Here is a 25,997-nt window from a genome sequence, read left to right on the forward strand (position 1 = left end):
AATACGACCAAGGGAGGGTCCGAAAACACATTACCGATACGGTCATCGGATCTTAGAATGTGGCAATGTTTGTGAACGATTCCCTTAATTTGTTCAGAGCACTTTAAATAGCGGGTAGTGAAGACGCAAGAATGATTATTTTTGCGACTGTCCTTGAAAGAGATTAACTCATTTCTGTGTTCTATACATGTGCTGTTCTACAAACCAATTTCTGTGTTCATGCAAGTGGCTGACTGGAGAAGTCACACCGATCAGTAACTGCAATTTGGCAGTAAGCCCAGAACGTGTTTTGAGAACAAAAATATCTGTTTCAAGGTCTCAGCTTAGAGAAAGAAGCCTTGTGAGGTGTTGGTCTGTCATGTTATGAAACAAAACGGTAATGATTAATGAATTATTCTAAATCATGCAAATGTAACTAGTCTGTGTATAGCCGTATATGAGACAACTGTTGGGACTGCCCCGGCAGAGTTTTTCCTGACAGGCGGGAGTACTATAGTGCAATGAGTTGGTTGGAACCTTTCTAGCGCTGACATAAAAACTATTATTCATTTAAGATTGACACTCAGTGTCCCTGTGTAAATATTTGTTTTGGATTTGCTCAAATGGCAGTATTAAATCAGACAATTTTTGTACCCTCTCCCCTTGAATTTTCTTTGCATCTCAGCCATGTTTTTGATGCGACAGAATTGGCTGTAGGGCAAACTGTATTTAATGGGAAGCGTGTGACGACAGCTATCAGCCCTCAAACTGTTACATCAATAGGTTTCCTATAAAGATCAGTGTATAGAACATCATCCTCACACGAAATCAGATCAAGGAAACTGATTTGACGTGTGTCAGATGGAATCGTAAATCTCAGGTGCTCAGAACAGGTGTTAAGTTCCCAACCTGGCCCTCACACAATCATTATCATCGATTGTCAAATGTATTATCACCAACCAATGATATTGCTGTACTTATACATTGCATGTTATAGAAATGTCATATCAGAATTTGTTTATTTACATTTTTAATTGACCAAGTCTGATTTGTTCAAACATCTTAACATCTTTATTAAGCAAATAACATTATAAATAAAAAAAGTGCATAGAAAAATTAAACGGGTTTAGAAATATGTATACAATTATTTACAAACTCAGGGTTTATTTGTACAAGGTAACAAAGACAAGTTGACACATATGTTCATGTCTTTAACACTTTGTTATACTTTAAAATAACCCTACCATATAGAACATACAGCTTTCTGAACCAGTTCTGGGAGAGATCGTCATGGTAACTTCAGGTTTCCAACTAGTGCTTTGTATGCTTCATCGAACACACAGGCCAGCTCTGCAGGACATTAAAACCAAGTTACTCTTATTATCATCATCATCATCCTCTTTTTTGCATTAGTATTCTTTAACATCTGTCAGAACTACTGAGGTAGAATCCTGGCAAAAGGTTGGGGAGTGGAGTGGGCATAGAGAAACCTTCTCCTCTGAGAAGTGTTCCCACATCAGGTTTTAAGCAGAAAAGGAAGCTAGGTTAAGGATAGCCGTATCCCTGAAAACCAGATGCATCCTGTTAATGGCAAACTCTGCTAAGGGTGTTAGATGATTGACACATGGGAATACAGGCTCCATCTCACTGATTGGTCACGCAGGCAGGCGGGCTTAAGCTCTTCCTTACTGTGTATTAAATTCCAAAAGGACAGTGCTCATTTCCTTTAGATTATTATCTCTAGCTTGAAAGGTTCTCTGTGGCACGCAGATGGGAAGAAAAGCATGGACTCGAATGCTTGCTATTCTTCTGTTATAAGGCCTGCCGATAATAAGGCCTGCTGTACTTTCTCCTTGAAAATTATACCGGAACAAAGAAATAAAATCAAAAACAATTAAAAAAGACCTGCTTTAGAACAACGTCTTGTGTAAAGACTGAAATGTTATACACAACTTTCCTCAAACATCAAGGTTCAAATAAAAGAAAGAGCAAACAAAGTAAACAAAAAGAGGAAAAGAAGGGGAGGAAGATTTCCCACAAGACCACCACCATTTACACTAAGCAAAGCTAGTTTCACCAGTCCTAAATCTGAACAGAAACATGAATAAATACAACTATTCTAGAGCTCAAGCATTCTCCCACTGTAAAGATGTGAACAACAGTGTGTACATTTGATTTCCTAATATGTCTGACTGAACTGACAGCGTTTTCTAAAGTTGTACGACAGCAAACGTTAAGGTGCTGAGTGCATTCTCTCCCTATCTTGGTTTTACACAAGACATGATTCTCTCTTAAAGCCATCCTACGGAGCAACATACAGTACAGTACTGGCCTAATGCTATGCTTGAGATCTCCAGTGCACAGGGGTGCTGTCAGTCCACACAGTCGGGAATATATAGAGTTTATAACACATCTCTTTGTGGTGTAACATGAACAGTGTTCCACCCTTTGTGGATTGCGGAGAATGTCAGAGAGAGAAGTCAGTTCTTTGTTAACTCCACTGAATGTTGAGAAATATGGAGTCTGGATTTTGTTAGTTCACTAAAGACGCGCAACTGTAACGCAGCAAAGTCGTAGGCCTAATATTATTGCAAAAGGTCATCAGCATTTGCCATGATAGTAATAAAATATATTTTAAAATAAAAAAGATGCACTGAGGTTTCCAGCTAAACTCTTCACTCTTGGATTGGGTAGTGTTTGCAACATACAAAAATGGCAAAGGGAAAGTTCTTAAAGATATGATTTAGCTGCAGCAAACTTTATAAGGGTGACACTAACCGTTATCTAACCGTTTAACTGAACATAATGGAGGTCCCTTCCCGGTCTGTGTGACAGGGGAGTGGAGAATGGATAGAAAAATAGGTATTATTTGCAGGGTCTCTGACCTAGGAGCCTCCAAGCCTATTGCCCATCATATCTAGCACCATGGTTCTCTGAACAGTCAACGGAAAGCAAATATGTACAACCTGACGCATGATGAGCACTGTGAAATATGATTTCAAATAAATAAAACTATGATAACAGGATCAAGTAAAGATGGAGATATGGCTAAGGGATCAACTAGAGAGGATGGAGCCAACATGATTATGGGTGTCAAAATTAAAAATATACCCCCGCCACCCGACAACAAAAGAAAGAATATCTCCAAGTCTAGCTTTTCTGGTCCACCCTTATTTCAACAGAAAGGACTTGACGTTATGGCGTCAAGGAAAATACCTTCATGCAACATAGAACCAGCATAACCACATGATGGTCTGCAGGGTTCCTGTTCTCAAGAAAAAACCCACACTATAACGGTAGCTACTTCCACCCTTTCCTGTGGTGAACTTGTCCAACCCTTGGCAAGTGCATATTGGTTAGAAGTCAATGTGAGCTTATGGATGCATGTCTCTGTGTGGTGCTCCTCTTCACTCTTGCTCCCCATCTCCTGGCCCCTCTCCCAGTCTCTTCGTAGTGGCTCATCCTTTCCTGTATTTTCTCTTCACCCACCTCCCAACTCAGTAAAACCTTAATTTAAGGATTTTAACCTCGGTCTTCCCCTGTTGCCTCTGCTCACACCCCATTCCCTTGTGCCTTGTTCCCCCTGCAGAGACTGTGGCAGTACCACGTCCTCCTCCTGCCCCTAGTTGAGGAAGCGTCTGCATTTCCGGGCCCCGCAGTTGCAGTTGAGCTTGCTTGCTGGGTCTTCGATGGGGAACTTGTAGTCGTAGGTGAGCTCCTCGCCCGGTAGATCTTGCGCAGGGCGAAGATGACGATGTGCTTCTGGCCCTCCACGTTGATGACGCGCGAGTAGCAGTTGGGCTCGCACGAGTGGTTGATGAAGCGCGCCGCATTGCCATGCATGGTGGCGTCCACCACGTCAAAGTCATCGATACGGAACATGTAGCAGCCGATACCCTGTGGAGGAAGGAGGGAAAAGAGACAGGGGACTTAGTTTTAGTTTAACATGTATTATGTTGGTATCAATAACATTTATTCATTCAAGCCCACAATTAGTGGATTTAAAAAAAGTCCAACTAAGGTCTCGTTGGGACAAACCATAGGGCTTATGTCGTCTCAACCACACTCTGGACTGATTGATCTCACCTTGCCATCGTAGTACTTCTCCCGCTTGTCTGTGAGCACTGAGCGAATGACGATGCCGGCATACTCGATGACCATCTCCTGAGCATCGATGTTCCTCTTGCAGAACAGACCTCGGCCGTGGATAGCAGACCTACACCAGAGAGAGATGTCAAAAGAGGCCCAAGTATGAACAACAGTTTCCATAGCTAATCTCCTTGGCAATTAAAAGGATGCGATGATCACATGATTTATTTATTTATTATCTGATCCTGAGTCAATGGGAATTCATGTTATTCATTTTGTAGCAGAATGACATAATAGCAGAAAAGGGAGAGGCAGGAAATATAAACCATGCCTCAGTTTCTAGTTTGCTGTGATAGCTGTAGAGAACCGCAGTGACGGCTTCCTGCCCAGACAGACTGCAAATTATCTATTGTGGGGTCAGTTGGCACCCCACTGAGAAACACATGAGCTCTTCAGCCCAGAATCATGATCATAGTCACAGGCTCTGTCCATAGTATTGGCTTTGACCTCAGGGCCTCAGGGGGGGATGAGGACTAGTTGTGTGCTGACCTGTACACGCCTACAGCCTCCTTAGATGTCCTCTCCAGATGTCTGAAGCGCATGGCCATGGGGAGCTCCAAGCTAGTGGCACGTCTAGGAGAAAAGGGATAAGCAAAGAAGATGACGATGTGCTTCTGACCTTTCACTTTGAAGTCTGAGAAAAGAGTCACTAGAGACTCAGACACAAGAGGGTAGAACATATTTTTAACGTTGCTTGTTAGGAGGAGGTAGTTGCAGAAATAACGGAATGGTTTAGTCCAACCACAAAGATCACTTGAGGGGAGTTACAAATACTGAAATGGACAACATTTCAATAGTGAATTAGTTACAGCTATAAAAACGTTTATGTAAACCTGTAGTTGTACAGCTTCTTTGTTACTCATAAGTCTGAATGAGAACATTGATATGTTATGTATACAAACTTATACATGGATCATTTGTTGATGTGAAAGTTGTTTTTTAAAGGAACAACACTTGCGGCCATGTACAACAAGTTCTAAGAATGTTCCGCGAGACAAGATCTTTCATTGACTAGCTCCTGCAGTATTTAAGCCAAAGCATCCTTTTTTAAGATGTTAGCATTTAGGTAGCTTCCTTTGCAATGGCCAGCATACAATAACTCTGTAATCCGACCTTGTGGATTTGAGTGGGACTTCATCTTCTTCCTCATCGTAGGGGTTGATGTCAGGCAGCTGGCAGTGCTGGGAAGCCAGGAAGTTGAACATGTCGAAGGTGGACTTCCTGTAAGAGAAGACAGGAACAAGGTGTCACGTTAAATTTTACATTATTACTTTCTTCTTATTATTGCTTTCTTTATCATTGTTTTTCCCCCCAGCATTGGTGTAGAATTTGGGATGTGGACGTCACCCACACACTCTTCATATGTTAATGAATGGAGCAGCATAGATGTCATACAGGTCTTATTTCTAGCTTACGCAGACTGTGGAGGTGGAGATGACGCTCACATAGAAACACAACAGCCACAGACCTTGTTCCTCTAAACCTGACAGATGTCTACATTCAAAACATACATTCCACCAATACTCTACACAGAGAGACTAGCTTCCACTTTGAAGTTGAAAACCACCTACAGAGGGGAAAACCCAGATTCTCCAGACATTTGCTAGACAGTGGTATGGGTTGACCAACTGCAAGGTAAGGACAAAGTAATACCGGTTCCCACCATTACACTTGTGGTGATTCACCAATTCACCAATGAATACATTTGATTTTATTAAATTTCTTCTAAGTTACGACTCATGATACCTAGTAAGTATTGGTTAAAATGTTTACAAGATATTTAAGATGAATCTGTCAGACAACTCGGACTCAATTTCCGAATTACATTCCAAAATAATGACTCCCCTTGTCATTTCAATATTTATCTTCCAGCGCCCCTGTAGTGAACAGACACCGGGACACTGACCTGAGGTAGACCTCAGAGCGGGCGCATCCAGAGGGGTTGACAGGCAGGTCCTCCTCTTGGCTGATCTGTTTAAAGAAGCGGAAGGCGTGGCTATGGCAGCGGCGGGCCCCCTGGAGCTGCTCCACCAGGAAGACCACTGTGTCGTGGAGCAGGCCCAGCATACGGGCACCTGTCATCCCAGAGAAGGACAGCTGCCGAAGCCTGGCCCCTGCCCGCGCCTCCTGGACACAGTCTATCACTGCCCTCCAGGCCTCTGAGGAGGGAAAGGAGGGGGAAGAGAAATGGAGAGAGAGATAAGTAAGGTGTGCGTAACACAGCATAACACACAAATGTAATTAATCTGGAAATTAAAGCCAACATTTTGTGCTATATGGTTTATTACACAATTTCATTCTAGCCAAGTACAAGGAGTATATTTCATCATGTTATGTTTACTCATATGTAGAAATAGTGGGTATTTGTGCAGAAATCATTGCCTTGAGTACTGGGTAATGTAATTCTTTCTAAACTAACATTCTACAGATAACAGACACATGAAGTCTATTCATTTGCCCTTTCCTCCCTGAAACCTCACCCTCTACGCTGTCTGCCTCCACACTGAAGCCGTCATCGCTTTTGATCTCAAAACGGAGGTGGGCTGATCTCGGCTGGGGGGACACTCATCGTCTGAGGGCAGCAGCTCATCATCTGAGCACGATAGAGCACCTGACAGGATGGAAATACCACAGGATATTTTCAAATCAGGCACACTTGTTTACATTGTACAGGTATAAGAAGTATCATCAGTCATCATCATACAGACATACTGTTCATAAGGCACTATTACACATAAGTACCTGAGAATGTGTTCCAGTCAGGCAGGGCACTGCGGCCCACTGCCTGGGGAAAGAGTCCTGAGGTAGAGTCATGTTTCCAGGACATCGGACAGAGGAAGCACTTCGACCTCCGACAGGGCAAGCAGATGGAGAGGATATCAGTAGCACCGAGGGGAAACAGTGGAGAGGTGGGCACGGAGGCCTTGGGATACATGGAGCCCCCAGTGTAGAGGGTAAATAGTCCAGCTGCAGTGGGAGAGCCGAGGGGTGCTAGGACATGTCCCTGTGGGTTTGGGAGTGGAGGCTGTGGCGACGTGGGCATGCACGTCTCCTCCAGGTCACTGATGGTCAGGATGTGCTGGGGTTTGGACTTGGTAGCTCCTGCGGAGGAAAAACAGAGAAGTAAGACAACTGAACGGACACACAAACAACCAATGCTTTCTGGGTAATATCTATAAATCACTCAAAACCTGACAATTAAAAGTCCTAACAAAGTTTTCTATTTTTTACCCAGTGGTGTCCTAAAAAACAACATTAGCCAACCACAGAACAGTTACCTGTGGAGGGCAGAGGCCGGAACAGTCCTCCAGCTAGTCTCCTGATTTTGGGCCTTGCCCCTTGGTCAGGTTTAGGGAGTGGAGCTGAGAAGCTGGGTGTAGTGGGTTGGGAATGTGCCACGTCAATCTCTTGGGTATCAGATTCTAGAGGTGAAGCAACAACAACTCTGTTTACTATGCCACGGCTAAGTCTTGCCAATATCCACTTTGCAGTGTAAGAAAGCCAACAGTTACACATTCACACTAATATTTTATACTGAACAAAAATAGAAACTCAACATTCAACAATTTCAAAGATTTCAATGAGAGACAGTTCATAAGGAAATCAGGCAATTTAAATAAATCCATTAGGCCCTAATCTATGGATTTCACATGACTGGGAATACAGATAAGCATATTTTGGTCTCATGCAGCACAACACATCTCCTTTGCATAGAGTTGATCACTAAGTTGCTGACGACATAACAGTGGTAGGGCTGATGACCGACAACGATAAGACAGCCTGGCAGTGTGTTGCCAGGACAACAACCTCTTCCTCAGTGTGAGCAAGACAAAGGAGCTGAACGTGGACTACAGGAAAAGGCGGGCCAAACAGGCCCCCATTAACGTCCACATGGCGGTAGTGGAGCGAGTCGAGAGTTTCAAGTTCCTTGGTGTCCACATCACCAACGAACTGTCATGGTCCAAACACACCAAGACAATCGTGAAGAGGGCACGACAACACCTTTTCCCCCTCAGGAGACTGAAAATATTTGGCATGGGTCCCCAGATCCTCAAAAAGGTCTACAACTGAACCATCAAGAGCATCCTGACCAGGTGCATCACCGCCTAGTTTGGCAACTGCTCGGCATCTGACCGTAAGGCGCTACAGTGGGTAGTGCGTATGGCCAAGTACATCACTGGGGCCAAGCTTTCTGCCATCCAAGACCAATATACCAGGCGGTGTCAGAGGAAAGCCCACATTATTTTTCCAAAAGACTCCAGTCACCCAAGTCATAGACTATTCTCTCTGCTACCGCACGGCAATCGGTTTCGGAGCCAAGTCTAGGACCAAAAGGCTCATGCTCATTGGGTGACTTGTCTGGTGAGTATGCAGTGCATGGAAGAACTGGGACATGTTCCGCTTCCAGGAATTGTGTACAGTTCCTTGCGACATGGGGCCGTGCATTATCATTCTGAAACATGAAGTGATGGCGGCGGATGAATGGCATGACAATGGGACTCAGGATCGCGTCACGGTATCTCTGTGTATTCAAATTGCCATCAATAGAGTGCAATTGTGTTCCATGTCTGTAGCTTATGCCTGTCCATACCATAACTTCACGCCACGATGAGTCAGTCTGTTCACAACGTTGACATCAGCAAACCACTCGCCCACACGACGCCATACACATGGTCTGCAGTTGTGAGGTTGGTTGGACGTACTGCCGAATTCTCTAAAACGACTTTGGAGGCAGCTTATGGTAGAGAAATGAACATTCAATTCACTGTCAACATGTCTGGTGGACATTCCTGCAGTCAACATTCCAATTGCACGCTCCCTCAAAACTTGAGACATCCTGTGATATTGTGTTGTGTGATAAATCTGAAAATTCAAGAGTGGCCTTTTATTATCCCCAGCACCTGTGTAATGATTATACTGTTTAATAAGCTTCTTGATATGCAATACCTGTCAGGTGAATGGATTATCTTGGCAAAGGAGAAATACTCACTAATAGGGATTTAAACAAACATTGCTATGATTTTTACATGTTGCGCTTATATTTTTGTTCAGCGTAGCAGTGAGTGTTTTATGCAGTGTTGCATTACCAGGACTCTCACCTGACTGGGGGCAGGAGCTGTGTGCTATAGTGCTATTCCCTCCCTTATCAGGCATCTCTTCAGCAGGTTTCTCAGGGACAGGCAGTCGGACCTCATTTGCATCGCCACAGTGGTTTCACCATGCTCCAGTACCAGGAAGAACACCTGGGGAAAGGGGAGGAGTTGAAAGAAAGGAAGTCATACAAAACCATGCATATTTCTGTTTCATTATTAGTTATGAATTGCTGCTACTTACTGGAAACCCACGGGAAGAATTGTCCTTGCTTTGCCCGAATTACACCAGGAACACACAATCCCTCTATCAGTGCTCAGACTGTCCGCAATAGGCTGGACTGAGGGCTTATAGGCCTGTTGTAATACAGGTACTCACTAGACATCATCGGCAACAACGTCGCCTATGTGCACAAATCCACCGTCACTGGACCAGACAGGACTGGCAAAGGCCACTAAAAATCCTACAATGTGATTTTCTGGATTTTTTCACCTCATTTTGTCTGTCATAGTTGAAGTGTACCTATGATGAAAATTACAGGCCTCTCTCCTCTTTTTAAGTGGGAGAACTTGCACAATTGGTGGCTGCCTAAATACTTTTTTGCCCCACTGTATGTATGCATGCATTTTAGACTAAACATTTATGCCCCTACTCTAAGGCTGATTCCTTGACCGGCCAATATTTTTAATTTGCTGCTTATGGTTTTGTTATACTCTTGTGATTTCTATGATTTTAACTAACCTTTAGTCTTTCATGTTGTCTGTCTGTAATTGCGTAATGACTTGGTGCTGCCTATCTTGGCCAGGACACTCTTGATAAAGAGATTTCAAATCTCAATGAGTGCAGGTTAAATAAAAGGTTAAATAAAAAAATGTCTTATTCTAGCTCTGAGTCAGTGCCTCAGTCCCCCATCCAGAATAGGCCATGTATATGTAGTGAATGAAATGGACTTTGTGCATCTTATCTTTGGTGTCATAAACAATCCTTGGTTCCTGCCTGTATCTGGTCAATAGAGGAGGGGAGGGCCCCCTCCAGAGGAACATCTGGAAGAACACCCAGAACGTGTTCTTTAAGTTAAGATAGAGACGGAGCCATTCACATGTGGCGAAAGCACTCGTGAGAGAGGTCACACTCAGATGGGGTCTGCCATCAAAAATGATTCTGACAGCTATAAGAACCATTCAGAATAATGATAGGGATCTGAAGGCTTTGTTTAAAGACTACAGACCTCCTGGAATGAGAAGAGATGAGAGATCTCTGGCTGGCATCACTCACACTTTTTCCTGAGTATGGAGTATCATGTGCGTTAGATCAAATTCAAGACATCTCCAGACACAGAGAAAATTGGCAATGCTCCTCGAAATGCCCTGGAAGAATTAAATGGGGAAATTAAATAATTGCATAAGTTAGCTCTGCAAAACAGAGAGGCCCTTGACTATATTTAGGCAGGTCAAGGGGCACTTGTGCAGTCATTGGTGATGAATGTTGTACTTTTGTCCCAGATCACTTTTCAAATGTGACTGATTTTGCCGAATACATTGCCACTGTTGCTAAGAATAATTCTCCAAAACCAGATTGGACACTTGCAACTTGGTTTGAATCCCTGTTTGTAAATTGGGGATCCCAAATTGCCCAGGTCAGCATGTGTTTTTTTGTTTAGTTTGCTTAATTGTGTTATTAACATGCTGTAAAGCGATTTGTGCCTGTCTGACTGGCAAGATTTCAGCCATTATTATGTTGTTTTCTGCTCCTCCAGAGAATGGTGAAACTAATGAGCTGACAACTCTGGATGACCTCCCATTTCCCCCTTGTAGATGCAGACGATAAGTAATGATTGAAGTTTGTTTTCTTTTAAGTTGAGGGTAAGGTCATCTAAACCCTTAATCTGTTTACCATTATGTGGAACACTGAGCTGATGATCAAGGTCTTTGCAGAATTGTTAAACAATAGGTTTTATATCTTGACTAGGTTGATGTCCCAGAGACAATTAGTGAAAAACATTTGGCGGAGAATGAGGGCACATCCTTCCCTTGCTCTGAAATCACAATAAAATAAGACATCATTACGGAAGATGCTGTAACTCAGCTGGTGCAAGGCCAAACGTAGAAAACTCAAAGCCTCATTGCACTTCAGGAGGCCGTAACACAGCTTATCCAAGCCATGGTCCAGCCGGGCCGCATGACAGAACCAGGCACGGTCCTCACCAAGCTCATTAAAGCACATTCCTCAGTAATCATCACAAACATAAGCCAGACAGTATGTTAATCATCTATGTGTATGTTAGTCTGTGTATGTTAATCATCTATGTATGTTAGTCTGTGTATGTTAATCATCTATGTGTATGTTAGTCTGTGTATGTTAGTCTGTGTATGTTAATCATCTCTGTGTATGTTAGTCTGTGTATGTTAATCATCTATGTGTATGTTAGTCTGTGTATGGTAATCATCTATGTGTATGTTAGTCTGTGTATGTTAATCATCTATGTGTATGTTAGTCTGTGTATATTAATCATCTATGTGTATGTTAGTCTGTGTATATTAATCATCTATGTGTATGTTAGTCTGTGTATGTTAATCATCTATGTGTATGTTAGTCTGTGTATATTAATCATCTATGTGTATGTTAGTCTGTGTATATTAGTCTGTGTATGTTAATCATCTATGTGTATGTTAGTCTGTGTATGTTAATCATCTATGTGTATGTTAGTCTGTGTATGTTAATCATCTATGTGTATGTTAGTCTGTGTATGTTAATCATCTATGTGTATGTTAGTCTGTGTATGTTAATCATCTATGTGTATGTTAGTCTGTGTATGTTAATCATCTATGTGTATGTTAGTCTGTGTATGTTAATCATCTATGTGTATGTTAGTCTGTGTATGTTAGTCTGTGTATGTTAATCATCTATGTGTATGTTAGTCTGTGTATGTTAATCATCTATGTGTATGTTAGTCTGTGTATGTTAATCATCTATGTGTATGTTAGTCTGTGTATGTTAATCATCTATGTGTATGTTAGTCTGTGTATGTTAATCATCTATGTGTATGTTAGTCTGTGTATGTTAGTCTGTGTATGTTAGTCTGTGTATGTTAATCATCTATGTGTATGTTAGTCTGTGTATGTTAATCATCTATGTGTATGTTAGTCTGTGTATGTTAATCATCTATGTGTATGTTAGTCTGTGTATGTTAATCATCTATGTGTATGTTAGTCTGTGTATATTAATCATCTATGTGTATGTTAGTCTGTGTATGGTAATCATCTATGTGTATGTTAGTCTGTGTATATTAATCATCTATGTGTATGTTAGTCTGTGTATATTAGTCATCTATGTGTATATTAGTCTGTGTATGTTAATCATCTATGTGTATGTTAGTCTGTGTATGTTAATCATCTATGTGTATGTTAGTCTGTGTATGTTAGTCTGTGTATGTTAATCATCTATGTGTATGTTAGTCTGTGTATGTTAATCATCTATGTGTATGTTAGTCTGTGTATGTTAATCATCTATGTGTATGTTAGTCTGTGTATGTTAATCATCTATGTGTATGTTAGTCTGTGTATGTTAATCATCTATGTGTATGTTAGTCTGTGTATGTTAATCATCTATGTGTATGTTAGTCTGTGTATGTTAGTCTGTGTATGTTAATCATCTATGTGTATGTTAGTCTGTGTATGTTAATCATCTATGTGTATGTTAGTCTGTGTATGTTAGTCTGTGTATGTTAATCATCTATGTGTATGTTAGTCTGTGTATGTTAATCATCTATGTGTATGTTAGTCTGTGTATGTTAATCATCTATGTGTATGTTAGTCTGTGTATGTTAGTCATCTATGTGTATGTTAGTCTGTGTATGTTAATCATCTATGTGTATCTATGTGTATGTTAGTCTGTGTATGTTAATCATCTATGTGTATCTATGTGTATGTTAGTCTGTGTATGTTAATCATCTATGTGTATGTTAGTCTGTGTATATTAATCATCTATGTGTATCTATGTGTATGTTAGTCTGTGTATGTTAATCATCTATGTGTGTCTATGTGTATGTTAGTCTGTGTATGTTAATCATCTATGTGTATGTTAGTCTGTGTATGTTAATCATCTATGTGTATGTTAGTCTGTGTATGTTAATCATCTATGTGTATGTTAGTCTGTGTATGTTAATCATCTATGTGTATGTTAGTCTGTGTATGTTAATCATCTATGTGTATGTTAGTCTGTGTATGTTAATCATCTATGTGTATGTTAGTCTGTGTATATTAGTCTGTGTATGTTAATCATCTATGTGTATGTTAGTCTGTGTATGTTAATCATCTATGTGTATGTTAGTCTGTGTATGTTAATCATCTATGTGTATGTTAGTCTGTGTATGTTAGTCTGTGTATGTTAATCATCTATGTGTATGTTAGTCTGTGTATGTTAGTCTGTGTATGTTAATCATCTATGTGTATGTTAGTCTGTGTATGTTAATCATCTATGTGTATGTTAGTCTGTGTATGTTAATCATCTATGTGTATGTTAGTCTGTGTATGTTAATCATCTATGTGTATGTTAGTCTGTGTATGTTAATCATCTATGTGTATGTTAGTCTGTGTATGTTAATCATCTATGTGTATGTTAGTCTGTGTATGTTAATCATCTATGTGTATGTTAGTCTGTGTATGTTAATCATCTATGTGTATATTAGTCTGTGTATGTTAGTCTGTGTATGTTAATCATCTATGTGTATGTTAGTCTGTGTATGTTAGTCTGTGTATGTTAATCATCTATGTGTATGTTAGTCTGTGTATGTTAATCATCTATGTGTATGTTAGTCTGTGTATGTTAGTCTGTGTATGTTAATCATCTATGTGTATGTTAGTCTGTGTATGTTAGTCTGTGTATGTTAATCATCTATGTGTATGTTAGTCTGTGTATGTTAATCATCTATGTGTATGTTAGTCTGTGTATGTTAATCATCTATGTATGTTAGTCTGTGTATATTAATCATCTATGTGTATCTATGTGTATGTTAGTCTGTGTATGTTAATCATCTATGTGTATGTTAGTCTGTGTATGTTAATCATCTATGTGTATGTTAGTCTGTGTATGTTAATCATCTATGTGTATGTTAGTCTGTGTATGTTAGTCTGTGTATGTTAGTCTGTGTATGTTAATCATCTATGTGTATGTTAGTCTGTGTATGTTAGTCTGTGTATGTTAGTCTGTGTATATTAGTCTGTGTATGTTAATCATCTATGTGTATGTTAGTCTGTGTATGTTAATCATCTATGTGTATGTTAGTCTGTGTATATTAGTCTGTGTATGTTAATCATCTATGTGTATGTTAGTCTGTGTATGTTAATCATCTATGTGTATGTTAGTCTGTGTATGTTAGTCTGTGTATATTAATCATCTATGTGTATGTTAGTCTGTGTATGTTAATCATCTATGTGTATGTTAGTCTGTGTATGTTAATCATCTATGTGTATGTTAGTCTGTGTATATTAATCATCTATGTGTATCTATGTGTATGTTAGTCTGTGTATGTTAATCATCTATGTGTATGTTAGTCTGTGTATGGTAATCATCTATGTGTATGTTAGTCTGTGTATGTTAATCATCTATGTGTATGTTAGTCTGTGTATGTTAATCATCTATGTGTATGTTAGTCTGTGTATGTTAATCATCTATGTGTATGTTAGTCTGTGTATGTTAGTCTGTGTATGTTAATCATCTATGTGTATGTTAGTCTGTGTATGTTAATCATCTATGTGTATGTTAGTCTGTGTATGTTAGTCTGTGTATGTTAATCATCTATGTGTATGTTAGTCTGTGTATGTTAATCATCTATGTGTATGTTAGTCTGTGTATATTAATCATCTATGTGTATGTTAGTCTGTGTATATTAGTCTGTGTATGTTAATCATCTATGTGTATGTTAGTCTGTGTATGTTAATCATCTATGTGTATGTTAGTCTGTGTATGTTAGTCTGTGTATGTTAATCATCTATGTGTATGTTAGTCTGTGTATATTAGTCTGTATATGTTAATCATCTATGTGTATGTTAGTCTGTGTATATTAATCATCTATGTGTATGTTAGTCTGTGTATGTTAATCTGTGTATGTTACTATGTGTATGTTAGTCTGTGTATGTTAATCTTCTATGTGTATGTTAGTCTGTGTATGCTAATCATGCACACTTGGGCCAGTGCTAGTGCTACTATGCTACTACTATCACACACACACACACACACACACACACACACACACACACACACACACACACACACACACATGCCTGCACACACATACACACATGCGCTTGCATACACACACACACACACACACACACACATGTTTGATTTACTATCATTGTGGGGAACAAAACATTGATTCCCACTCAAACTCTTATTTTCCCTAACCGTTAACCTAACCCCAACCTTAACGCTAAGCTTAACCCCTAACCCTAAAACTAAACCTTAAGCCTAACCCCTAATGCTAATTGTAACCTTTAACTCCCAAGCCTAAAATAGCCTTTTTCCTTGTCAGTCCCCACTTGTCCGAATGTTCCTTGTTTTACTATTCCCCCCCCCACACACACACACACACTTCAAAGCCTGGACCCCAGAGTGACTTGGCTGGGTCTACGGATGTTGTACACACAAACAGACAGTGATCTGTGGGGGGCTGTGGGTGTTGGGGACTGGGGACTGGGGACTGGAGGGCGGGAGTTTAAGGTCCAACCGGCATTGGGTAAGTTGTGTTTGGCAGCGGAGTGGCGAGTGGCTTGGTGTTCACCCCCAAGTTGTCCTGGACGTTGTAAATCATTTGTTCTCCATATCATTTGTTCTCATACTCTCTCTCTTCTCTTCTCTTTCTTTCTTTATCACTCCTCTTTTTCTTTCTTTCTTTCTCTCTCCCATCTCTCTCTCTCTGCCTCTCTCTCTCTCTCTCCCTTTCCAGGGTGTGTCATCCCTCTCAGGTGGTTCTTCCGTTTCCGCATTGGGAGCCCAAAGAGAATCCGGTCAAAGAGGATGACGTAGGACCCCAGGTCACACACATCTACGAGGTACATACACACACAGTAAAAGCAGTAGACCTGTAAGTACTGGCTGTTGTCTGATCAAAGGTCTCCTGAACAGTGGTAATTACTGTCATAAAGGAAGAGATGGGGGGGGCGGGGATAAGAGGGGGGATCAGACATACGTTTGTGTGTGTATGTGTGTGTTGTTGAAGAGGCAGTGAAGGGGGACATCTGCTGGATGTCTACAGGGTTTGGGGCTGCAGTGCTCCTGTCCTGCAGTCTGTCCAGCTGGTTATAGTTAGGTCGGCCAGAGTTTCTCTCTCCGAGAATTCCTTCCTGGAGCACTGAGACCATGTCCTGTTTGGGTGACTCACCATCATCACCTTCAGAATTAATGAGTGTGTGGAAAGGGGCTAAGCTGAGTGGATTGGTGTTCTCATACTCTCTCGCTCTCACTCTCTCTCTCTCCATCTCCTCTCTCTACTCCTCTCTTCCTCTCTCTCTTCTTCTCATCTCTCTGTCTCTCCTCTCTTTTCCCCTCTTACTCTCTCAGCTCCATAACTCAGGTCCCAGTAGTATCCGGGAGGCGGAACTCCAGGTGGGCTGGCCCTCTCGTTGATGATTAACATTAACATCACTCACACTTTTTCCTGAGTATGGAGTATCATGTGCGTTAGATCAAATTCAAGACATCTCCAGACACAGAGAAAATTGGCAATGCTCCTCGAAATGCCCTGGAAGAATTAAATGGGGAAATTAAATAATTGCATAAGTTAGCTCTGCAAAACAGAGAGGCCCTTGACTATATTTTGGCAGGTCAAGGGGGCACTTGTGCAGTCATTGGTGATGAATGTTGTACTTTTGTCCCAGATCACTTTTCAAATGTGACTGATTTTGCCGAATACATTGCCACTGTTGCTAAGAATAATTCTCCAAAACCAGATTGGACACTTGCAACTTGGTTTGAATCCCTGTTTGTAAATTGGGGATCCCAAATTGCCCAGGTCAGCATGTGTTTTTTGTTTAGTTTGCTTAATTGTGTTATTAACATGCTGTAAAGCGATTTGTGCCTGTCTGACTGGCAAGATTTCAGCCGTTATTATGTTGTTTTCTGCTCCTCCAGAGAATGGTGAAACTAATGAGCTGACAACTCTGGATGACCTCCCATTTCCCCCTTGTAGATGCAGACGATAAGTAATGATTGAAGTTTGTTTTCTTTTAAGTTGAGGGTAAGGTCATCTAAACCCTTAATCTGTTTACCATTATGTGGAACACTGAGCTGATGATCAAGGTCTTTGCAGAATTGTTAAACAATAGGTTTTATATCTTGACTAGGTTGATGTCCCAGAGACAATTAGTGAAAAACATTTGGCGGAGAATGAGGGCACATCCTTCCCTTGCTCTGAAATCACAATAAAATAAGACATCATTACGGAAGATGCTGTAACTCAGCTGGTGCAAGGCCAAACGTAGAAAACTCAAAGCCTCATTGCACTTCAGGAGGCCGTAACACAGCTTATCCAAGCCATGGTCCAGCCGGGCCGCATGACAGAACCAGGCACGGTCCTCACCAAGCTAACTGCTGGAGAGGACATTGAAGCATATCTAGAGGTATTTGAGCACACTGTAGAAAGAGTGATGGCCCAAGGAGGACTTGGCTGGCCCAGAGGACTATAGAGACTTGGCGCTGGCGGACATCAACAACTATGCAGCTCTGAAAACGTGCATCTTGGCCAATAATGGGCACAACCTACCAACCCGGGCCCAAGGGTTTCCTTCCTGGGCCTATAATGGCCACACCCCGGTGAGACCACACTGGGAGATACGATAAGTTACCCCACCAGCCGCGTGGAAGTGCAAACCCCTCAAGGTAGCTTTGTGATTGTAGCTGGGGTAGTAGAGAAAGTGCCAGTAGATGTCCTACTGGGCCAGGAGTGCCAGATTTTCCAGAGATTCTGGAACAGAGGTGCCACAGCCCCTAGGAGAAGAGCTTAGGGGAAGAGAACGGTTTTCTGACATAGAAGCATCATACCAGTCTGTGCCGCCGCTTCCCCGCCCACCTCCTCAGACTCTGTGGAGGCCCCAGCCAGAAGCCTGAGGAGGAGAACTCCCCAGGTGAAATGTTTTCAGTTTCACTTTGTGGATGAAGGAAAAGGAACTTCACCGGGACAGTTCGGCACTGGGAGACGAAGTGGTAGAACAACTCTTAGTGCCCAAATGTTACATCTCAAAAGTTCTATACCTAGCCCACTCACATTTTCTTGGAGCACACCTAGGAGTGGAGAAAACCAAATCAAATTTAATTTGTCACATACACATGGTTAGCAGATGTTAATGCAAGTGGAGCGAAATGATTGGATCCGGGCTCGGTTCTACTGGCCCGGAGTGAAGAGGACAGTCCAGGATTAATGTCGGCAGTGCGAGGAATGCCAGAACAGCCCCAAAAGGTAACCTATAGTACAAAACTATTGAGATTTAACTTAGCGCATGAAATATACACGGATGTTTCCAGTTATAAATCAGACCCGTCCTGCAACTGTGGGCCTGAAGTAGTATTAAAACTCGGCCTGAAAAACGACGATCATTCAACTTTTTGGTGACAATAATGCCCTTATTGCTGTATACTTTGGAAGTTTTGGAATTAGGCACTTGGTAAAATGTCTTTATAGGTGTTGGCAGATTGTTTCATTTTGCAGTGACATTTACTATATCTGATGTTTCTCAAATACAAATACAATTGCAAATTGTTGTGGACCTGTAAACAGATAGTTTGAATTCAATAATGTTTTGCATTTCATTTTCCCCGAACCTATTAGTTTGGTGAACGAGGATGCCTGGAAGTATTTCTACAATATCCCTAACTCCACTGAAGCATTTATTTCCTCACGCGGGCGAACCAACAATCCCATGGGACAGATGGAAGTTGTCGTTTGAGGTGTACATGGTAGCTGCCGGCCTGGATGTGGTTATCCCTGAGAGGAAAAGGGCCATTCTTCTCCACTGTTTCGGTGCCGAGGGCTTGCATTTGGAAGATGCGCTCGGGGAAGCACACATATGATGCAGCTGTTGAACCTTTGGATGGACATTTCGCGAAGAGTGTGCTTCTGAAGAGACTGTATTTTCGACACCGCACACAGCAAGTGGGTGAGTCAGAGACACAGTACGTCAGTGATCTTAAAGGGCTAGGGCAATCATGTCAGTTGGTTTATTTTAGAGATTAAATGATCAGGCACCGGTTTATTGAAAGAACCTCAAGCTCACTGTGTGGAGAGGCTTCTCCTTGAAGATGATGATCTGACTTTAGCAAAAACTGTTTCCCAATTGAAATCAGCAGCTCACTGTGCAACTAAGATCACTGAGGCACAGACACATGCTTCCAGTGCTGTTCAAGCTGTGCATCAAGCTGTGCAGCAGTCTCAGTGCTCAGACTGTAGCCGTCACTCAGACAGTGACATGAGTGCCTCAGTGCAGTTGGTGAGAACCAAGGGCTGTCAACGTTGTGCCAACTGTTGTTCCAACCAATCCTCCACCAAATTTCACAGTGGGTGCGAGACACTGGCTTGTAGGCCTCTCCAGGTCTCGCACCCACTGTGAAATTTGGTAGAGGATCAGTGATGATCTGGGGGTGCTTCAACAAGGCTGGAATCGGGCAGATTTGTCTTTGTGAGGACGCATGAATCAAGCCATGCACAAGGTTGTCCTGGACGAAAACATCCTTCCTTCTGCTCTGACAATGTCCCCCAACTCTGAGGATTGGTTTTTCCAGCAGGACAATGCTCCATGCCACACAGCCAGACCACCAGATCAAGACCCTGTCATGGCCAGCCCAATCTCCAGACCTGAACCCCATTGAAAACTTCTGGAATGTGATCAAGAGGAAGATGGATGGCCACAAGCCATCAATCAAACAAAGCCGAGCTGCTTTAATTTTTGCGCCAGGAGTGGCATAAAGTCACCCAACATCAATGTGTAAGACTGTGTAACGGTTTTCTTCATCTGAAGGAGAAGCGGACCAAAATGCGGCGTGGCTATTGCGATCCATGTTTAATGAAACAAAGTAAACACGAATCAAAATACAAAAACAACAAACGTAACACGAAAACCGAAACAGCCTAATACTGGTGTAAAGTAACACAGAGACACAACAAGGACAATCACCCACCAAAACCCAACACCAAACAGGCTACCTAAATAAGGTTCCCAATCAGAGAAAATGACTAACACCTGCCTCTGATTGAGAACCATATCAGGCCAAACATAGAACTAGACATGTAACATAGAATGCCCACTCAGCTCACACCCTGACCAACCAAAACATAGAAACATACAAAGCAAACTATGGTCAGGGTGTGACAGACTGTAGAGAGCAGTTAATAGAATAAAGCAAAAATGTTCATTTTACCCAAACACACACCTATAAATCGCCAAACCAGAGAAACTGAACATTTTGCAGTGGTCTCTTAACTTGGTCATAAAAATACTTTTTGACAAGTTATAAGCATGAAAATAAAGATGCTTAAAACATTTGACATTTTGGAGATATTTTTGGACACTATAGGGGCCTCCTAGGCCTTGTGAGGTACATCATTTGTCAGTTCTGAGGCATAAAGATTTGCACAAAATGTCTTAAATGAGTCATTTATCAATTTATTTTCATATAAATGATTGCCACCGGAATAAGTAATAGTAGCAATTGACTGTGAGTCTGCTCTCTTTTTAGCTAGGTAAGCCAAATTCTTTCCTGGTTTATCTCCATGTTCATAAAGCTTTTGCCTGACAAATCTCATTTTCTTTTCAGCGTCCTGTGTTAGGAGAGAGTCCAACGTTAAACTAAGGACTGATATTTCCTTTAATAGGGCAGGAGTGAGAGTTAATGTAGTCCTTCTCTTTAGTTCCTAACATTTTTTGCTTTTCACTCTTTTTCCACCTCTTTGTGGCTGTGTATGACATAGTCAGACCCCTGGCGTACGCTTCACAGGTTTCCCAAAGGAGCGAGGGGTTATCTGTTGATTGAGAGTTAGAGAAAAATGCTTTAAACTCTAATAAAATAAGATGTAAATGTATGGTCTTTAAGAATGGTTGTATTCAACCTTCAATGTCTTGACAGATTGAATGCCCCGTTGAGATTCATGTCCACGATCACCTCCGCATGATCAGATATGACTATGCTTCCTATCCTAACGGATAAAACAGACTGCAAAGACGTCCTGGGCATTAAAAAGTAATCTATTCTAGTCTGACATCCATGAGGCACAGAGAAAAAAGTGATCTCTCTGTTAGAGGGATGAAAGGTTCTCCAAACATCAGCATACCCCAGATCATCACAAATAGCTTTAAGTGACCTAGCTTGAGGAGAGAATGAAGCTATACCGCTGGGAAACTTGTCAATAAGGGGGTTCAACAAACAATTAAAATCTCCTCCAACCACTGCAGTGTCTGAGTTCAATTCTGAAAAGTCTATAAATACCTTAGTGAGGAAATCAGGGGGGTGGGGAGTAAATATCCATTATGGAAATGTTCTGCCCAAAGGGGCCCATCTTAAAGAGTACAATTACCCTTTCAAAAGGAGGATGGTGTGATTGACTGAGACAGCCACCCCCAGGACAACACATAACTGTTTTCAAACATTTGTTATGTGGTCTCCTGAGGTGTAAGGGTTGTAAACATTTGTTGACCCTTCATATAGATACGCCGAGAAGTCTTTTGGAAGGTCAGAGGTTTGACAGGTTTTAAAAAAACGCTGGTACAAGCACACATACAGACACATACAACCATATGTATTTGTCTTAGAAAATAATGTTTCCAGTAAGTTTCTCTGCTTGTAACCTAACGCCCTGCCTCAGGTTCACACACACAGAGCCTTATATTTCATAAAAGGTAAATTACATTTTAAAACCCTTTATTTCTTTGAAAATGTTACCACCAACATTTAAACATATTACTATTATTAAAAGTTACTATGCAATATTAAACTATACCTCTGTTTTTTTACTCAACCTTTATGTTTGTCATACAGAACTACAAAATACATATTTAAAAAGTATAATTATTTTTAACTGTTGGAAAGACAGATATTTTAAAGGAAGACACACACACACACACACACACGACAAGTCTAACAGTTACTTATACTCAGGCAGATCTACCCGGAAAATACCTTTTCATTTCACAAGCTCCCTTAACAGCAGCTCCATAAGTTCACCACATAAATTCCCAACTGTTTCACATGTTCAACCTCAGGCCTCCCCAATTCACTATATAAATACACATCTGTTTAAAATTGTCAAACTCAGGCCTCCCCATTGACTACATAAATTCCCAAATTTCCCAGCTGTTTCACATCTTCTTTCAGTTCAACAAAGTCACTACACATCAATCACCAGGACAACTTTATTGCAAACACATGTTTTACCCAAAACAACTGCACTTCCGGCGCCGACAGAGATGGCCGCCTCGCTTCGCGTTCCTAGGAAACTATGCAGTTTTTTGTTTTTTTACGTGTTATTTCTTACACTAGTACCCCAGGTCATCTTAGGTTTCTTTACATACAGCCGAGAAGAACTACTGAATATAAGATCAGCGTCAACTCACCATCAGTACGACCAAGAATATGTTTTTCGATGCGGATCCGGTGTTCTGCCTCACAACCAGTGTAACCGAGTGGATCACATGCAGCGACCAAAAAAAAACGACTCAGAAAAGGGAAACGAAGCGGTCTTCTGGTCAGACTCCGGAGACCGGGCACATCGTGCACCACTCCCTAGCATTCTTCTTGCCAATGTCCAGTCTCTTGACAACAAGGTTGATGAAATCCGAGCAAGGGTAGCATTCCAGAGGGACATCAGAGACTGTAACGTTCTTTGCTTCACGGAAACATGGCTCACTGGAGAGACGCAATCCGGCGGTGCAGCCAGCGGGTTTCTCCACGCATCGCGCGACAGAAACAAACATCTTTCTGGTAAGAAGAGGGGCGGGCGTATGTCTTATGGCCTATATCCCCCCCCAAGCAGACACATCGATGGCTCTGAACGAACTTTATTTAACTCTCTGCAAACTGGAAACGATTTATCCGGAGGCTGCATTCATTGTAGCTGGGGATTTTAACAAGGCTAATCTGAAAACAAGACTCCCCAAATTTTATCAGCATATCGATTGCGCAACCAGGGGTGGAAAGACCCTGGATCATTGTTACTCTAACTTCCGCGACGCATATAAGGCCCTGCCCCGCCCCCCCCCCTTTCGGAAAAGCTGACCACGACTCCATTTTGTTGATCCCTGCCTACAGACAGAAACTAAAACAAGAAGCTCCCACGCTGAGGTCTGTCCAACGCTGGTCCGACCAAGCTGACTCCACACTCCAAGACTGCTTCCATCACGTGGACTGGGAGATGTTTCGTATTGCGTCAGACAACAACATTGACGAATACGCTGATACGGTGTGCGAGTTCATTAGAACGTGCGTTGAAGATGTCGTTCCCATAGCAACGATTAAAACATTCCCTAACCAGAAACCGTGGATTGATGGCAGCATTCGTGTGAAACTGAAGGCACGAACCACTGCTTTTAATCAGGGCAAGGTGTCTGGTAACATGACTGAATACAAACAGTGCAGCTATTCCCTCCGCAAGGCTATCAAACAAGCTAAGCGCCAGTACAGAGACAAAGTAGAATCTCAATTCAACGGCTCAGACACAAGAGGTATGTGGCAGGGTCTACAGTCAATCACGGACTACAGGAAGAAACCCAGCCCAGTCACGGACCAGGATGTCTTGCTCCCAGGCAGACTAAATAACTTTTTTGCCCGCTTTGAGGACAATACAGTGCCACTGACACGGCCTGCAACGGAAACATGCGGTCTCTCCTTCACTGCAGCCGAAGTGAGTAAGACATTTAAACGTGTTAACCCTCGCAAGGCTGCAGGCCCAGACGGCATCCCCAGCCGCGCCCTCAGAGCATGCGCAGACCAGCTGGCCGGTGTGTTTACGGACATATTCAATCAATCCCTATACCAGTCTGCTGTTCCCACATGCTTCAAGAGGGCCACCATTGTTCCTGTTCCCAAGAAAGCTAAGGTAACTGAGCTAAACGACTACCGCCCCGTAGCACTCACATCCGTCATCATGAAGTGCTTTGAGAGACTAGTCAAGGACCATATCACCTCCACCCTACCTGACACCCTTGACCCACTCCAATTTGCTTACCGCCCAAATAGGTCCACAGACGATGCAATCTCAACCACACTGCACACTGCCCTAACCCATCTGGACAAGAGGAATACCTATGTGAGAATGCTGTTCATCGACTACAGCTCGGCATTCAACACCATAGTACCCTCCAAGCTCGTCATCAAGCTCGAGACCCTGGGTCTCGACCCCGCCCTGTGCAACTGGGTACTGGACTTCCTGACGGGCCGCCCCCAGGTGGTGAGGGTAGGCAACAACATCTCCTCCCCGCTGATCCTCAACACTGGGGCCCCACAAGGGTGCGTTCTGAGCCCTCTCCTGTACTCCCTGTTCACCCACGACTGCGTGGCCATGCACGCCTCCAACTCAATCATCAAGTTTGCGGACGACACAACAGTGGTAGGCTTGATTACCAACAACGACGAGACGGCCTACAGGGAGGAGGTGAGGGCCCTCGGAGTGTGGTGTCAGGAAAATAACCTCACACTCAACGTCAACAAAACTAAGGAGATGATTGTGGACTTCAGGAAACAGCAGAGGGAACACCCCCCCCCCATCCACATCGATGGAACAGTAGTGGAGAGGGTAGCAAGTTTTAAGTTCCTCGGCATACACATCACAGACAAACTGAATTGGTCCACTCACACAGACAGCATCGTGAGGAAGGCGCAGCAGCGCCTCTTCAACCTCAGGAGGCTGAAGAAATTCGGCTTGTCACCAAAAGCACTCACAAACTTCTACAGATGCACAATCGAGAGCATCCTGGCGGGCTGTATCACCGCCTGGTATGGCAACTGCACCGCCCTCAACCGTAAGGCTCTCCAGAGGGTAGTGAGGTCTGCACAACGCATCACCGGGGGCAAACTACCTGCCCTCCAGGACACCTACACCACCCGATGCTACAGGAAGGCCATAAAGATCATCAAGGACATCAACCACCCGAGCCACTGCCTGTTCACCCCGCTGCCATCCAGAAGGCGAGGTCAGTACAGGTGCATCAAAGCTGGGACCGAGAGACTGAAAAACAGCTTCTATCTCAAGGCCATCAGACTGTTAAACAGCCACCACTAACATTGAGTGGCTACTGCCAACACACTGTCAATGACACTGACTCTACTCCAGCCACTTTAATCATGGGAATTGATGGGAAATGATGTAAATATATCACTAGCCACTTTAAACAATGCTACCTTATATAATGTTACTTACCCTACATTGTTCATCTCATATGCATACGTTGATACTGTACTCTATATCATCGACTGCATCCTTATGTAATACATGTATCACTAGCCACTTTAACTATGCCACTTGGTTTACATACTTATCTCATATGTATATACTGTACTCGATATCATCTACTGTATCTTGCCTATGCTGCTCTGTACCATCACTCATTCATATATCCTTATGTACATATTCTTTATCCCCTTACACTGTGTATGACAGTAGTTTTTTTTTGGAATTGTTAGTTAGATTACTTGCTCGTTATTACTGCATTGTCGGAACTAGAAGCACAAGCATTTCGCTACACTCGCATTAACATCTGCTAACCATGTGTATGTGACAAATAAAATTTGATTTGATT

The 25,997-nt window shown here is 42.3% G+C and overlaps 1 protein-coding gene across 1 annotated transcript; it reads right to left on the reverse strand.

The window, feature by feature from the left end:
• Positions 1-3,235: 3,235 nt before the first annotated feature.
• LOC121842680 (histone-lysine N-methyltransferase 2B-like) lies at positions 3,236-6,737 on the reverse strand. Its single transcript, XM_042312486.1, is given in 7 exon segments — positions 3,236-3,705; positions 3,708-3,876; positions 4,066-4,195; positions 4,618-4,701; positions 5,242-5,349; positions 6,035-6,287; positions 6,609-6,737. Coding segments are annotated over 6 exon segments (771 nt in total). The 5' UTR covers positions 6,211-6,287; positions 6,609-6,737; the 3' UTR covers positions 3,236-3,601.
• Between the last annotated feature and the right edge of the window lie 19,260 nt (positions 6,738-25,997).

This window comes from Oncorhynchus tshawytscha, unplaced genomic scaffold (genome assembly GCF_018296145.1).
Source record: "Oncorhynchus tshawytscha isolate Ot180627B unplaced genomic scaffold, Otsh_v2.0 Un_contig_2121_pilon_pilon, whole genome shotgun sequence".
NCBI classification, from domain to species: Eukaryota; Metazoa; Chordata; class Actinopteri; order Salmoniformes; family Salmonidae; genus Oncorhynchus; species Oncorhynchus tshawytscha.